Below are 16,025 nucleotides of genomic sequence, written 5' to 3' on the forward strand. Positions count from 1 at the left end.
ACTCATGTTTTCACTATGAAGTTAATATGGTTCAATTTTTTCCAATTGTGCCATCCATTGTATACTCGTAAAAGAAAAGGAACAAAAAATGTGTGCCCAAATGTGATGCTCGGGTTTTTATGCGAGTCTGTCTGTTGATTTCTGTTTTTGGACGTTACACAAAACGAAGATTCAGTCTAGCCTTTGTACCCACGGTGCCTCCATTCTTCTCAGCTTGTGTTCTGGTTGGCAGGTCACTTGTATTCAGTTCAGAGATACAATGGTTGTCTACTTTTGCTGGTGAAGGGAACAGGTTATTGAACTAGTCTTGGTATTGACATTGTTGATCTGTTTTGCCGTGCTACTGAGGTGTCCTGTGATGACTGCAGATATGCTGTTATGTTTTCCAACAGCTCCTTTTTTTCTTAGTGGAAAGCCAGAAGGGGGAACCACTGAATAGAGATTTCTTTTCAATCGAAGACAATGTCATCATGCGAATTCCAGCGGAATTCTGAAGCAGAATTAGTGTCTATTTGGTCAGGCACATCACAGGGCCGACAAGTGGTTTCCTTTTGCTGGACAAGCGTTGGACAAGGTTGTTGAAGTGGCCGTGACTTTTTAAAGATCTCTTCCTCTCTCTCTCTCTCTCTCTCTCTCTCTCTCTCTCTCTCTCTCTCTCTCTCTCTCTCTCTCTCTCTCTCTCTCTCTCTCTCTCTCTCTCTCTCTCTGCCACTCTCTGTGTCTTTGCTTGAGCCCAGGTGTTCCCTCGGTGCAGGGGGGAGTTGAGGCAGGTGCTGAATATGGATGCCTGTGGCGTGCCAGGCAGAGATGAAGGGAGATCCTCAGACCTGGAGATCCCCAGTCCCCTATTGAAGCCCGGATGTATCTTTAATGAAGGGATGGGGTTTGGAGGGGGTGGGGGTGGAGGTGCGGGAGGGGCCTCGTCTTGACCTATACAGTGTGGTCACTCACAACAACAAGAGCTGCATCTGAGGCACTGCCGCCCCCTCTCCCTCTTCTCTCCCTTTCTTTCCCACTCTCTTCCTGTATCCCTCTCTCTGTCTCGCACATTTTCTTTCTCGCTCTCTCTATCTTTTTCTATTTCTGTAAATTTCACTGTCTGTCTATCTCTCTCTCTCTCTCTCTCTTGCGATTTCTCGCTCTCTTTCGCTCTCTTTTTTTTCGTTCTTTCTCTCTCTCTTGCTCTTTCTCGCTCTCTTTCTCTCTCTTTTTTTCTTTCTCTCTCTCTCTCCCTCTCATGGTAAAGAGTGAAGTATTGCTCCCTCCTGCTGCTTGGTCTAGGGAGGCAGCCCCAACAGGCTTGTGTTTGCTCTTGGAGGCCACAAAAGAAAAATAAGATAACCTGAGCCAATCCATCTTCTCTTATATTGCACAGAAACAAACACCCTTCTCTCCATTGCTGTCTCTCTTTCTCCAGCGAATGCCGATGCGTAATGTAATTGCGCGCTGATTTATGGTGTGCTATTGTTCTCACATTTAGCATAACTGATGTCGGTTTGAGGCCCCCACTTCTCTGCCTCGGGCGAATGTTTACCATACATCCCCAAGATGGGTTTTTATTCGCCAGCAAAGGGGAATGCACGCTGATGAGTGAAGATTGATGTGAGGTTGCATTCCCAGAATGCAGTTCAACAACAGCAATGATTTCTGTTCAAGCTCACCTGGTTTGCCCACTGTCATGTGGACTGTGCAGGGGCTGCTGGCGCTCAGAACTCAGACAGATTGGTTTTTACTCTGATTTGTAATCATCTCTGCCCAGAGGCATTAGCTTTGGCTCGCTACATGGCTGGAAATCGGCGCAGTTTGTCATGGAGGGGGAGGAGGAGGAGAAGGAGGAGGGGTGCTTCAGTAGCATTTCACCAGACCAGACTCCTCCTGAGCAGGAGTCATTCTTAGGATGATTAAGACAATATCATGTCAAATCCACCGGTTTAAATGAAATGTCATTCATTTCCCCCCAGATAGAGCAGGCAGGAGAGGCTGGGAGCCTTTCAGTCAGTTGACAAAACAAATGGACATTGTGGCTTCTTACACATGAAACAAGCATTTGGTAATGCTTCACTTGAGCCTTAACTAACATAAAGATAAAAAAGCCCTGAGACTAACATAAATATGGCTTTAACAGGTAATGGCAGAATATCTGCCCTGTCACAAAAAGTGAACGACCAGGGCTTAAAGTGGGCCAGGTCTGTCCGGGGCTCAGCTGCAGCACATAAGCGTTAACATTTTACCAATGGATGCTCAACCTTCTTTTACAATGTAGATTTTTCACATTACTCATTCTTAATAATTGACTAAAACACATTTACACTCCTGCTGTTAGATTTTATAGCTGTAGATTAATTTCAGCGCTGATATATAGCAACTTGCGAATATAAGAAATTTCCCCAACAGCCACCTTGGAAATCAACCTCCACAGATGGCTGCGTGATTGATAGATAGCAAGGTAGGGACACTGTGTACAATCATCTACTGATGCCTAATCTGGACACATCTTCAGTGATGTGCCTGGAATCATTGGATGTTTTGGGTCTTTCAACGCATCATACGCCCTCCTCCTGGTGGGCCAAGACCCCAGCTTGTGTCCAGACGGCTTGCTAGCTACCATGACTCCATGGCTCCCCTCTTTTGAGCCACAGCCATCTTGAGGCTCTCTCTGCCGCATCGGTGGTACTGCGGATGACTCTGCTCTTTCTCTGACCCTCAATGCCTAAACTGCTGAAGGCTCTGGCCAAGGAACGGGCTTTAAATCCTCTGCATCCAACCTCCACAGGGACACACCTTGCCCTCCAACTAGCCTGCTGACAGTCACTGACTAGTCCTGTGTACTAGGAGAGCTTCCTCTCAAAGGCTTTTTCCAAACGATCTTCCCACGGGACGGTCAGCTCCAGCAGCACTGCTTGCTTGGTGGACTCAGACACGAGTTCAATGTCTGGTTGCAGGGTGGTGACTGCCATATGGCTGGGGAACTTCAGCTGATGTTCAAGGTCCACCAACAACTGCCAGTCTCTTGCAGACGTCAGGATGCCTGCAGATAATCTTCTGGCAGGAGTTGGCTTGTCCCCAGCTCTGACAAAGGCAATGGTTTTCTCGGAGGGTCGGAACTGCTTTGCCCACGCCAGTCCTGCGCTGATGGCTTCAGCAATGGTCTTAAGGACTTGGTCATGCCTCCACCTGTACCGACCATCTCCAAGTGCCCTTGTACAGCAACTGAGGATGTGTTCCAGGGATCCTCGCTTGGAACACAGTGGGCATGCTGGTGTCTCTGCTATGCCCCATGTGTGCAGATTTGACGGGCTTGGAAGCACGTCATACACTGCCTGGATGAGGAATTTGATGTGGTGAGGCTCTGCTTTCCAAAGCTCAGCCCAGGTCACTTTCCTTTCAACCGCATTCTCCCATCTGGTCCAAGCTCCATGTTGCTTCATTCCTACTGCCTTGCAGGTTCTCGTCTCCCCCACTGCTGCTCTCCCCTCCTCCTGAACAAGACGTCACCCTTCCTTCCCCCTGGTGTTCAATTGGGGAGTTGGAAAGGATCCTAGCCCTGCTCGACTTCGTGTGACCACTCCCACCAGGCTCCTGTGGCACAGCCTTGCATCTGCCTCTTGAACCGACTCCTCTGCCCTTCATTTCCTGCCAGTCCTCACATGGATCCCTGCTTTAGCCACCTCCGGATCACTTCAGTCTCTGTACTGAACCACTTCTCTGGCTCTAGTTACCTTGAATTCCTCCTCCAAGGATTTGAAAGGCAGTTGCAGTTTGTTGGTGTTCCCGTAGAGTGCAATGCTGCTAAGGCTCCTAGGTATTCCAAGCCATCTCCGGAGGTGGTTGCTGACCCTCCTCTCTAAGGTCTCGACTGTTGAGATCCGCGTAGACAAGGAGGGGCCACAGGATCCTGGGAAGAATGCCATGTTGGTAGACCCAGGCTTTAAACTTTCCAGGTAGGCCTGTCCACGGATTTCAGCCAGCCATCCAGCTCAGTGCAGGACGACTGGATAGATGTTGTGTCTCTCAGAGAGCAGTCAAAAACCTTGCCCAAGCTCTTGACTGGCTTCTCTGTGATAGTTGGAATGGCTGTGCCTGTGATGTTAAACCGGAACTTGTCTTCCACCTTCCCATTCTTCAGCACCATTGATCTGGATTTGGCGGGTTTGAAATGCATCCGGGCCCACTCCACCAGCTTTTCAAGTCCCTTCAGAATCCACCGGCAGCCTGGGACTGATTCTGTCATGACTGTGAGGTCATCCATAAATGCCCTGATGGGTGATTGCCGTTGTCCGGAATTCGTACGAGGCCCTCTGCACTATGGCTCAGCAGACTTGTCCATGGCTAGGGAGAACAATGTCATAGAGATAGTACACCCTGTGATAAAACCGATCTCCACCTTGTGCCAACTGGATGTTATTGCTCCTGAAGAGACCCTCATCCTGAAATTGCTGTAATTATCAGGTACATGATGTTTTGTCAAAGTGAGCTGAACCAGCTTGTGTGGAATGGATCTGAATGCATTTGCCAGGTCAAGCCACAACACTGACAGGTTGCCCTTGTTCTCTCTGGCCTCCCGAATGAGCTGTGTCACCACACCTGTATGCTCCAGACATCCTGACATCCCTGAAATGCCGCCTTTCTGGACAGATGTATCAATGTAGGTGTTCATTGCCAGGTAGGTACACAGCCGTTTGGAAACAGCGCTGAAGAAAACCTTTGCCTCAACACACATCAGGGAGATGATGCGGAACTGGTCTAGCTGAGTGGAGTTTTCCTCAGCCACTCTCCTTGTCCAAGGATCCTCTCCCTTCTCCAGAAGACGCGCAGGATTTTCCACAGATGCAGCAGGAGTTTGGGACAGTTCTTGTACACTTTGTAAGAAGTGCCACTCAGTCCTGGTGCAGAGCTTGACCTTGCTTTGCGGACAACCTCCCTGACAGAAATAGGTCCGAAATTGACACAGAGACATCATTTAGTTTTATTATGGAATGTAAATAGGTCTGATATTCTGCTTAACAACATATGCGTTGATTTTACTATGGTTTTTAACATTACAACAAGATAGTTAGCAACAGGTTGCCTCAATTCTTTGCCAGTTAGTTAACTGTTACCTTAAGTTAGCTGGCAACCATAAGTTAAACTGTTAGGCTAGCTAGCTTGGTTTAAGCAGAATATCAGAGCTACCCAAATAACACCATGGCTAGTTAACTCAAGCTGGTTTGATCATCTCCTAACTATAACATTATTTTTTGCCTGTGTGTTTGTTAATGTTGTAGAATGTAAATGTATTTCCTTTTTATGTAATTATTTAAAAGCCTGGTCCATTCATATAAATTCATTTGTATTAATATTCTGTCATTCAGTGGAAGTCCAATACAATTTCAATTAATGAATTAATATACTGATACACAGGAAAGTGCACGCAGAAAGGTTTTATTGTCATAAGCTGTGGTTTTGCACACGGCTACATTCAAAGCAGAGGTTCAAAGTTCTCAGTGCAGATCGGCGCTTGTTTTTGGTGCTTGTTATATTTTAAAGGAATCTTTAATGGTTCCACTATGGAACCGTCCTCTGCCATTAGGTCTCATTGAGGAACACTTTTCACATTCAAGGGAAATAACTGGAGGAAAACGCTTCAAATAATGGTTCAGGTCCTCACAGAATAGTCGTTAAAACGTTCTTTGGAGAATCTTCTAATGAGGGCTTCTCTGCATAACTGTCTAGCTACTTGCCCCATATCCAGGAACATGGAATACATTAGCAGTAACTGGACTGACCTTAATCAAAGAACTTGTGATCGTGTACAAGATTCTGCCACGGATTTGGATCTGTGTGTGTGTGTGTGTGTGTGTGTGTGTGTGTGTGTGTGTGTGTGTGTGTGTGAGTGTGTTTGGATAGGGTCATTGGTGGTGTTGTGATAAGAATCTCCTCAACCCCTTCCTTGTTTCTTCTCTGGCCTGAAGGAGTGTATTACCCAGCAGACTGAGTGTTCCAGCATCCATTAAAAATGATTTATGCACAAACAAACTTGGGGGGTTGGGGGGTTATCATCGGGGAGCTACTAGCCAATGTGTTTCTCTAGCCTTCTGCCAGCACAGAGCACTCACACCACACACGCACACACTCTCTCACGCTCTCTCTCTCTCTCTTCTTCAGAAATAAGCAAATACTCATCAGCACACTCAAACACAGACACACACACAGAATTAACACTACTTTACCTTACCTACATGGCTAGCGTAAAGACCACTACAAACACATACTCACACATACAGGCACACCCTCATGCACACACAAGTGTATAATCTCTGTGGGCAAGAGGCCTCATGCACAGGTGCAGACTCAGACGCACACACACACACACACACACACACACACACACACAAACACCTATGTAAGGGTTTGTTTGGCCTCACTTATGTGTCTGAGCTGGGCTTGGCAGCATACCCGGAGGTGCAGGCGGAGGTGAGCCCCCCCCCTCCATTCTCTCCGGTCCTCTTCTTCTCCACTCCTCTCCCCTCTTTTCTCCTCCTCCTCTCTCCTGGTGAACGGTGAGTCAGGCCGGCGTGCCAACACTCCTCGCCCGAGAGCCCAAATCCAATTACAGGGATCAGAGGGCTGAGAATCGCAAAGAAGTCGCTCACAAGCCCCTTCATACCTGCAGCTGCCACCACTATGTTTCTGTGTCCTTTACCCATGAGTGTGTGTGTTTGTTTGTTTAGGGTTGTTTGTGTGTGTCTGTGTGTCAGAGTATGTTTGTGTTTAGGTTTTATGTGCACATGCATGTGTGTGTGTGTGTGTGTGTGTGTTTAGGTTTTGTGCATGTGTTTAGGTTTGTGTGTGTGTGTGTGTGTGTTTGTGTGCATAGAGAACAAGATAAACCGAGATAATGAGAGTGAGTTAGAGAGACAACAACACCGAGATCGAAGAAGAGGGTGAGAAACAGAGAGAGAAGAAGAGGGACAGAGACAGAGAGAGAAGAGGATCCCTGTGGATGAGAGATGGTGGAATCCACATGTCCCTTTTCTGCAGTGACTCTGCATTGCCTCCTCTCTCTATGTCTGTCTTTCTGTCCTTTACACCCCCCCCCCCCCCCCTCTCCACTTCCATCCATCACACAGTCCATCACCGACAGCAGAGACACCAGGGTAGTGGCCATGTAAGGTGAAAAGCAAAGCAAAGACTCATTTTGTGTGTGTGTGTGTGTGTGTGTGTGTGTGTGTGGGGACCTACTCAAGTATGACTCTATATGGGCATATGGGGTTCAGGTTCAGGTGTGTACGTCTGTGTGTTTATACTATGTGTCTGTGTGTTAATGTTAGTGTGTGTGCTTGCAAATGTGTGTTTGTGTGTGTGTGTGTGTGTGTGTGTGTGTGTGTGTGTGTGTGTGTATGTGTGTACAACCAACTGAATGTTGAGTGGTGGTGAGGTGTGTACACACACACAAACACACACACACACAAACACACACACACACACAAACACACACATACACACACACACACACTTCCCCCTCCCCCTTATCAGAGAAGCACTTGGCTCCTCATTGTTTGACTGCATATCCTGAGAGGAACTGGCTACATTGGACTTCACCTCTTTTTCAGGGGAAGAAGCAGTGGTAAAGAAATATAATTGCGGCAGAACAGGTGCTCTCCGTAATAGCGGAGTGTCATTGTGTTCTGCTTGGGTGGCGGCCCTGGCAGTGGAGCTGGCAAATGACTGCCTCCTTTAAAGTCTTGTCACTTCGCAATCTTTAGGGGGTGCTGTTGGGAAGTGTAGCTCATGACCGAACATTCCCCAGTGTGTGGTGGCGGTGGGGGTGGGGAGCTGTAGCTCCATCAATGGGTTAGACAGTGATTGACATGAGGGAGAATAGATAAGCAGCAGGGGAGAATGGAGGGAGGGGGAGAGCGGGTCCGTATCGAGGTGTGTCCCGATCGGGTTCCTACGTTATGACATGTTGGCCCTAGGGTGTCATCACACCCACGTAAGGAATACACAAGCACCGCAAGATGTATCTCTCTCTCCCTCTCTCTCTCTCTCTCTCTCTCTCTCTCTTCCCTTCTCTCTTCGTCTCTCTCCCACTCCCCATTCTCTCTCTCTTTGGCTCTCTTTAGCCTCTCTCAGTATTTCTCTCTCACAGTCTCTCTTGCCCCCTTCTCTCTGCTTTTTCTATTTCCCTATCACCACTTTCCTTTAAATCTCTCTCACTCTCTCTCTCTGTCCTGTCAGTAGTGTCGCCCACTGAGATGGACCACTTCAGATCAGTCACTTTTGCCTCTGATCTCATCACTGCTGGCCACTTAACACCAGCACCTGTCCTTTATCAACTTTAGCCGACCCCTCAGTTAGCTCAAGGGACATCCACATCCATGTCCAAGTCCTCCTCCACTTCCACCACGTCCACATGCCGCCCAGCAAGTCCTTTAAATCCTCAAAATGAAATTGCAGTTGGACAAGAAGCGAAGAGAGGGAGAGATATACTTGATTAAAATCTTCCCGCACGAGAAGCAATTAAATTTCAGTTTGCACCAGCTCTGCTCGACATTTTTTTTATCCAAGACATTCAAGTGAACTAGTGATATATACTATAGCTTGGTAGCAGAAAGTGACAAGCCACAGCAAGTAACCCGGCAGTGATACGTTCTTTTTAAACAGCCTCTTTTCTCCTGTCATGTAACCTCACAATCCTCTGGGAACTACCTCTTTGATCCATTGCTATCGGTGAGAATAAGAACTCAGAATAATTAAAACACTGGTGGGAATTGGGAGAAATGAAATCTAAATATGGAGGAACAAACACACCTCTTTGACTTTACCACTACCACTGAATTGTTGACAGTGGAGGAGGATTTAATTTGTTCTTACTGGAGGCCTTATATTGAAGATTTATTTATATTTATTTCTTTCAATTTTTTTTAAGACGGAGATAGGGGGATGTGTGCAAAAATCTTACGATGTAGATGAATAGTTCTTGATTTTGGTAACAGTTTCTAAGTAAATGGGAGCTCAAGATGATACAAACTGCACCGCCCAAGCAATTAGCCATTTAATTAAAATCTCACGACAATGGCAGCACCCTGAACAGCTGCAACATTACAAATCTTTGGCTCAGCTCATTTTAGTTCAACCATATCTTCTGAGAAATCAAGTACCTTCGAAAGAAACGTCCATTCATCCAATGTTTCCCCATTTGCATCGTTCACTTCAAATCGAATCTGTGTCAAGTCCACTTGATTGTGTTATAATTAGGAGGAAACATCAAGCCTGGTAATTTGCATTCAGTGGTGTCTCTGTGCTCTCTGAAAGGGTCTCCCGACAGTACTGTGTTTTTATAAGTATGGCATGCTTGAAGACTTTGTTTCATGACAGTCTGTCAGGAGGAATGCAAAATCCTTTATCAAATTATTGTTGTGGACCTACAAAAAATGCCTAAGTGGCACAACTGCAATTGTTGAAGCGCAATCCTCTCTCTCTCTCACTTTATCATAAACACGTATCTGGCGTCAGTATTTGACTGCACTCAGAAAGGAAATGAAGCTGTCTGTCACCCACTCTCTCTCACTGTCTCTTTGCCTGTTGGATTCCCTCCCCAGCCCAAACTGTGGTGTCCTTTTCCTTCGACGTGGGCAATGGTCCGGTGGAGCTGAACGTGCGCTCTCCCACGCCGCTCAACGACGACCAGTGGCACCGCGTGGTGGCCGAGCGCAACGTTAAGGAGGCTGTGCTGCAGCTGGACCAGCAGTACAAGGAGGTGCGACCAGCTCCCGCACAGGGCCACACCAGACTGGAGCTCTACAGCCAGCTCTACGTGGGTAAGGGACCGACAAGGAAAAATATTGTGACATATTTGGTACACATTCAAGCGCACACATTCTCACAGTAACGCTCTCTCTCTCTCTCTCCCTCTCTCTATTTGTATCTCTCTCTTTCGCACGCACACACACACACACAAAACACAACACAACACACACACACACACACTCACACACAGATATGGATACAGGGGCAAGACCCTTGGATCTTTTATGTAGGGCACGTATGTACCCTTACCACACACATGCAATCCTTATTGACATAAATGGGTAATGGGCCCTTATATATATGCATACACTTACACAATACCCGTTTTCCTCCGCCTTGCTCGAATTTAGCTGTCGCAGGTCATCAGAACAGCACAACCTAAGTGATAGTTCTTGTGTCGAAAAGGTACTCTACGTACCCTTGAGGTAGAAATGCATGCTGTCTGAAGAGGGCTCCTACCTGAATTATCACTGATATCACCAAACTTCAGACCTGAGCTATCAGCAGCATCACATGAATGGATGTAGAAATAGCATCAGAGAATGTCTTGTTTCTCTCACTCACGCGCTCTCTCTCTCACACTGCCTTTCTCTCTCTCTCACTTACTTACTGTCTCTCTTTATCTCCTTCACACTCTCTCACTTTGTCATTCTCTCCAGTTCTCCTTTTTTTCTCTCTTGCTCTCTTTCTGGTTCTCTCTGGCTCTTTCTGTCAGCCTTTCTCTATCGTGCTATCTCGGTCCCTCTTGGCCACATGACTGATACAAAACAGTGCAGCAGAGCCCCGTCCCTTTACAGTACAATGCTGCGTTTAAGGCGGTGGGGTATAACGATATACCTGGTTTACATCTACAAGGAATTACCAGCAGCGCGGCCACTTTGTTAAGTCTTCCATGAGCATTCTCGGTTCAGTTAACCTGAACCTCAAAAGATAAAAATATTGAATTATTATTAAATTATTGATTACCAAAGAGCCTCCAGATTTCCCTGCTAGCCTCACAGTTCTGCTACAATTGCCTGGTATGTCTGAGATACACTCGCAAGAGCTTCAAAGAAGCTGTACTTGAGTCGTTGCTTTACAGTGTATTTATGGGAAGAGCTAATGTGTGGTGGAAAACAAATCCATTATTGCCACATTATCACTTTTATACAGTAAAATTATTTATGACATGGTAGGCTATTTAATTATTCTTGCATGGGGAAAAATAAGGCCAGCTGAAATACCCGGGTTTGTTGAGTATGAGTTTAATCGCATTGACACAGGATGTGTGACTAATAATAAGTTAATGTGCTTAATGCTCACATTAGCTTTGGCCCTTGTTATGGCTTTGAAAGTATTAACAAGAGCCGCTTGCAATGCAGTTATCTCACAAAAACGCAATGCTTTTCAAATTTCCATTCGGCTATTTAGTAAGGCGCTCATTCTCTTCCAAAAAATGGCTTTGAACGCATGTTAAGAATGTGGGAACTTAAGAAAGCAATTGCTGTGTTATCTCCAGCGCTTTGTTGGAAGCCAGTGTGGAGGGTTCTCAAATTGAAAACTGAAATAAAGCCAGTAGAGCTTGAGTTGCTCCTAACTCCAGTTAACCTTCCTTTCCATATTTTTTTCTCCCAAACTGTATTAATATCAAACCAACAAACAGATGTAAATGTTTAGTTTTTTTAAATAAGGTTTGAAGAAGACCTCTCACAGAGACAGTTACTAAGTTAAAGTACCTTTTTTATTTGAGCTCAGTCCATTTATCCTTCTAGCAATAGCCGTTAAGCCTTCAGCTGCAGGGAAAACTGTCAACTTTTTTGATAAATGGAGAGTGTAAACTTGTGTCGGCCCGTCATTTACATGAAGCTATGCTGTCGAAGAATCAGCATCAGAGCGGCTAGAAATTGAATTTCTCCCAGATTAGATCTGAAGAGCGCGTGACCTGCATCTCAACGGCGTCATTAAACATTTGGTGGAAGGGGTAATGAGCTTCGGAAAATCAAACACGCGAAGGAAAGGTGCGCCTTAATTCCTGTCAATTGTCTCAGATGAAATGTAATCTTTGGGTACGCTTGGTCAGTTTGGGGAGTTGCATTAGTGTTTAGTCATTTGACCTCTTAACAGCAGAGGCAAATTTGTCTGTTTGCACTGAACAAGCAGTGAGTTTAACAAGCCCAGCCTCACGGTGTCCTTGACAAATATACGCGGCACAGATTTCATTGTTTAAAAGGAGATCGTTATTTTCTTTGTCTTTGGTCACTCGATGTTTTCAGTTACTGTTGTATTCATAGTACCATTTTTTTTTTTACCATTTCACATCTTGCTTTGTTTGTTTGTGTTGGTTTGTCTATGTATGCTTATGTACTCAGGCCTAATGACTCTGCCAGTTATATATTGGCATGATGTCTATAACTGTGCAATGGAGATACAATTTGCACCGTTCCTTAGCAACACGTCCTCCGACAGGTACTGTTTGTATTTCATGATACCACAGTGCTTTGACAGGTGCGCTCCAGCAATAGCTGCTTAAATGATTCTTAATGGTCAGCTGAAATGCTTAAAGACAGACATAAAACGTTTGAAGATTCTTTCAAGTACTACATCTGGACGTACAGATTGTGTAGCCTACACCATGAAAGAACAGCTGGAAGGTCTTAACTTTTAACACAAGCCATTATATGAAATGTTGGGAAATTCCAAACCTTTTTTATAGTAGTAACAGTCTTTATGCCTTTACTCAAGTGGTTATTAGAACTGACAGTGACTACTTTTGTATATGCAATTACAGAGGGTTTTTTTTATTACAGTACTACAGAACCCCCCCCCCCAACCCAGCCCCCAAAAACACATATTTTCTTTCAAGACATTAAAAACATGCATTTGTATGTCTCAAATGCATTATTCAGATTCAAAGGTTTCCCAAGGACTGTTTCTCATCAGCTGTCTAAAGCAGTCCTTCAGTCTAACTTGTCTTGATGTGTTCTACCTTTCTTCATCTGATTAAGTTGATTTTGATTTCTTTGTGTCCCCATATTTTCTTTGTTCTCTGCTGTATTCTCCTGTTGCATGTTTGTTTTTGTCCTCATTCTATAATTTTTTTTTGTGTGCTGTGCTGCGATGTTCTGTCGCCTACCTCTGCTGTTTCTCTGCGCCTGAACTGCATGTTCGTCTCACTGCGACCCAATGCCTCTGCTCTCTCGCCCGCCGCGGGTGGGTAATGGTCGCTCTGCAGGGAAGCCGGCATCGATGGCCTGTCAGGACAGTAGGTAACTTTTGTGTATCACCCCCCCACCCCCCACCCTTCCTCCCTTTGCCACCTACCACGTTCCCATATGACCCTTACACGTGCAGTCAAATGACTTGAAAGTGCATTCAGCCCTGTTCAGAAAACTGAAGGTCTTTGTCAGAAGGTTTTTTTTTCTTCTTTTTTCTAGCTCTAAAATGTGTATGATAGGTGCTGTTGTGTGGGATTCTGCAGCGGAGGGGTTGTTCTGGTGTGGCTGTGCTAGTCTGAGTCCAATTAGTCCACAAACCTGTTTGACGTAGTTCAGCCGGCTCAAATCAACATATAAACGAAAGCCCTATTAATCTTAAATGTGAGTATATTTGAAAGCAAACTGCATTTGACATGCACTGTCCAAATGAGTTGATCCAATTTGCGTCATGTCACTGGGGGTGGGGGGTGGAGTGGTGTGCAAGGTGAGTCGTCGCACCGCCCAGAGAGCTGGCCTAATCTATGTAGCATGCTAATTTATTAGCACCTCATTACACCATAATGAATCCCCCAAAGGTCACCTGACTGGAGGGCATGAACGCCCATTCAACCATCCTACAGCACATCAACATCATTCAGTTGACGGTGCTCCTTATTCTTCCACTTCATGGTAGATTATCTGGGTTGGTCAACTGTCAGGGATCTGTTCTGTTGGATCATTCAGTTGACGGTGCTCCTTATTCTTCCACTTCATGGTAGATTATCTGGGTTGGTCAACTGTCATGGATCTGTTCTAGCCACGTCACAATAGCCATAGCCACCACTGAAAAAAGAGTGCCGTGCCGATTGCTGTGGCTGGTGAGTTCTGTCTGGTTAGGGTCGTGGGGGCAGAGGAGACATAATTCATCTACCACACCACGGAGAGTAATTAGAGCACCGTCTGAGCTCCCTCTCCATGTGACATTGATTACCAAGGCTGTTTGTGTGTATGAGAGAGAGAGAGAGTTTGGGTGGTCTGTTTGTGTTTATGAATGTGTGTGTGTGTGTGTGTCGGTGTGTGTGTGTTTGTTCAGAGCATTGCTTTTAGGGCCAAGGGTTTAAATAATGTAACACTGGCGCTTTAATTGCTCTGTGTTATGAAATTAATGCCATGTATTTACCCCTGATGAAAAAAGCTCTTTGGCTGGCTTAGGAGCTCTATTAGCACAAGGCCCTCTGTGGCTTGATTTAATAGTCTTTAACAGCCACCCAGGTGACCAGCACAGCCTGACAAGCAGAGCAGTACACTGCACTGGAAATCAAGAACTAATCAAGCCTATAAATTCAAAAATCGTTAAGAGTGCCTTGAGGAAAGGAGATGTATTAATTTGTTTGACTCAAATGGTGTCCAGGCTCTGTCATCTGCTTCCATTGCAAGTGTCTAGCCTCTTTCCCCCATCAAAGTAGAATATGTGGGTCTCCGCTGATGATTTTCATTAATATATTTTGCCAAATTACAACCCCTTAGTTACCAGTTATTACCGCTATGCATATTTGCGACGGGTCTTTTCCTTGCTGCTCAGTCTTCGCTTGAAACCAGTTCAGTTCATTTTAAAGTGAGTATATTGTAACTCAACGCAGAGTAACAGCACTAAAATCTCTACTCAAATACTCTGTTAACAGTGAGGGCTGTGCATAGCTTACCATTAGAGTGAGGGTACATTGCTAGTTATGGTTAGAGCTAGTGCTGGGATTTTTGAGAGGTGAGTGGTAATGTTATGGTTATGGTTATGGCTCTGGTCAGTTGACTGTTAGTTAATTTAGTAAAGATGTAGTAAAGAAAAAGGTTTAGGTTGCAGGATGATATAACCGGAAAATGATGATGATGACAACGATGATGTGCGTACTGCTTACAGATCATCTAAAGTCTGTCCGAGTATCACATGATGGTATGCACCATATTACTATTCTGATCATCTTGAGAAGTTGCAGGCTTAAAGTGTAAGAATTCAGTGCACGGAATGTGCAATCCACATGATGCCTTCCGTTCTCCTCTCATACCTACTTATTATTTACCATTATGCTAGCATGTACGGCACTCACTTACAGATGTATTAATTCAACTAATGTGTGTCTTTTGTCCCTGTCAATGGGTGATTTATCCTCATGAAAAAATGGACTTGGACATTATTTTCAGCCATAAAAGAATAATTATGTTCCAGTGGAACCTCTAACCCCTAATAGCACCTCAGTCACTGTAATTTTCCTCCAGATGTATGTTTTGAGTGGGGGGGCGAAGAATAGTTTGCCCGTATATGCTGTGGTGTGAAACGTCTAATGCAGGGGTCTTCAACAGGGGGTCCGCGGAGGTACTGCAGGGGGGTCGCGAAATCTTTGCTTGATAAGACAATTTTTTTTAATATTTCAAAAAATAAAAAATTCAACCCATTTTTTTTCCCACAAATTTAATTGTCTTCCGAATCAGAATTGTATTTATTCCCTTTAAATTCACATTAACATAAATCCAACATAATTGTAGCGAACGTATAAATTGATCGAGAAGACATTATCTTTCAGTCCAATCGACACATTCGGCTACCCACAGGAGCTCTTTCAAGCTGGGCACCGGTTCACTCACAGCACCTTTAATGCAAATACGACAGCACAGGCACTAGCCAATCAAATCGCATTTCTGCTCAAGTGTAAAGAGTGCAAAGATCAAAAATAAAAGATGGTGGACCAAACTCCATAGCTGGTCTTGTTTGTACCTATAAATTGTTAGTTTTTTTGCTTAGATTTAAAAAAAAAAAAAAAAAAAAAAAAAGAGAAATAGACACTGTACAAGGTCAAAAAACGTGAATTGTAACTGAAAAATAAGTCTGAGAGGATTTGCGAGGTGTATGAGCCCCCTAGCTAATGTTAGCATGCTACTACCTACAATCTTAACAACTTGCTAGCGGTGTGATTGGTTTGTTGACCTGTCAATCTCACTATAACATCTATGTTGTCAACACAACTCCATGCGCCAGACTCCTCCGTCATCCGTTGGATCGTGTCAGTC

The 16,025-nt window shown here is 45.0% G+C and overlaps 1 protein-coding gene across 1 annotated transcript in view; it reads left to right on the top strand.

The window, feature by feature from the left end:
• Nucleotides 1–16,025, top strand: part of cntnap2a (contactin associated protein 2a) — a gene marked incomplete at both ends in the record, with an annotated part of 289,529 nt that overhangs the window by 237,045 nt on the left and 36,459 nt on the right. Inside the window, one exon of the mRNA XM_080854815.1 lies at nt 9,585–9,803. Within this exon, the coding sequence (XP_080710941.1) occupies nt 9,585–9,803 (219 nt within the window). The remainder of the gene's footprint in view (nt 1–9,584; nt 9,804–16,025) is intronic.

Source organism: Sprattus sprattus (genome assembly GCF_963457725.1).
Source record: "Sprattus sprattus genome assembly, chromosome: 17".
In the NCBI taxonomy this organism is placed as follows: Eukaryota; Metazoa; Chordata; class Actinopteri; order Clupeiformes; family Clupeidae; genus Sprattus; species Sprattus sprattus.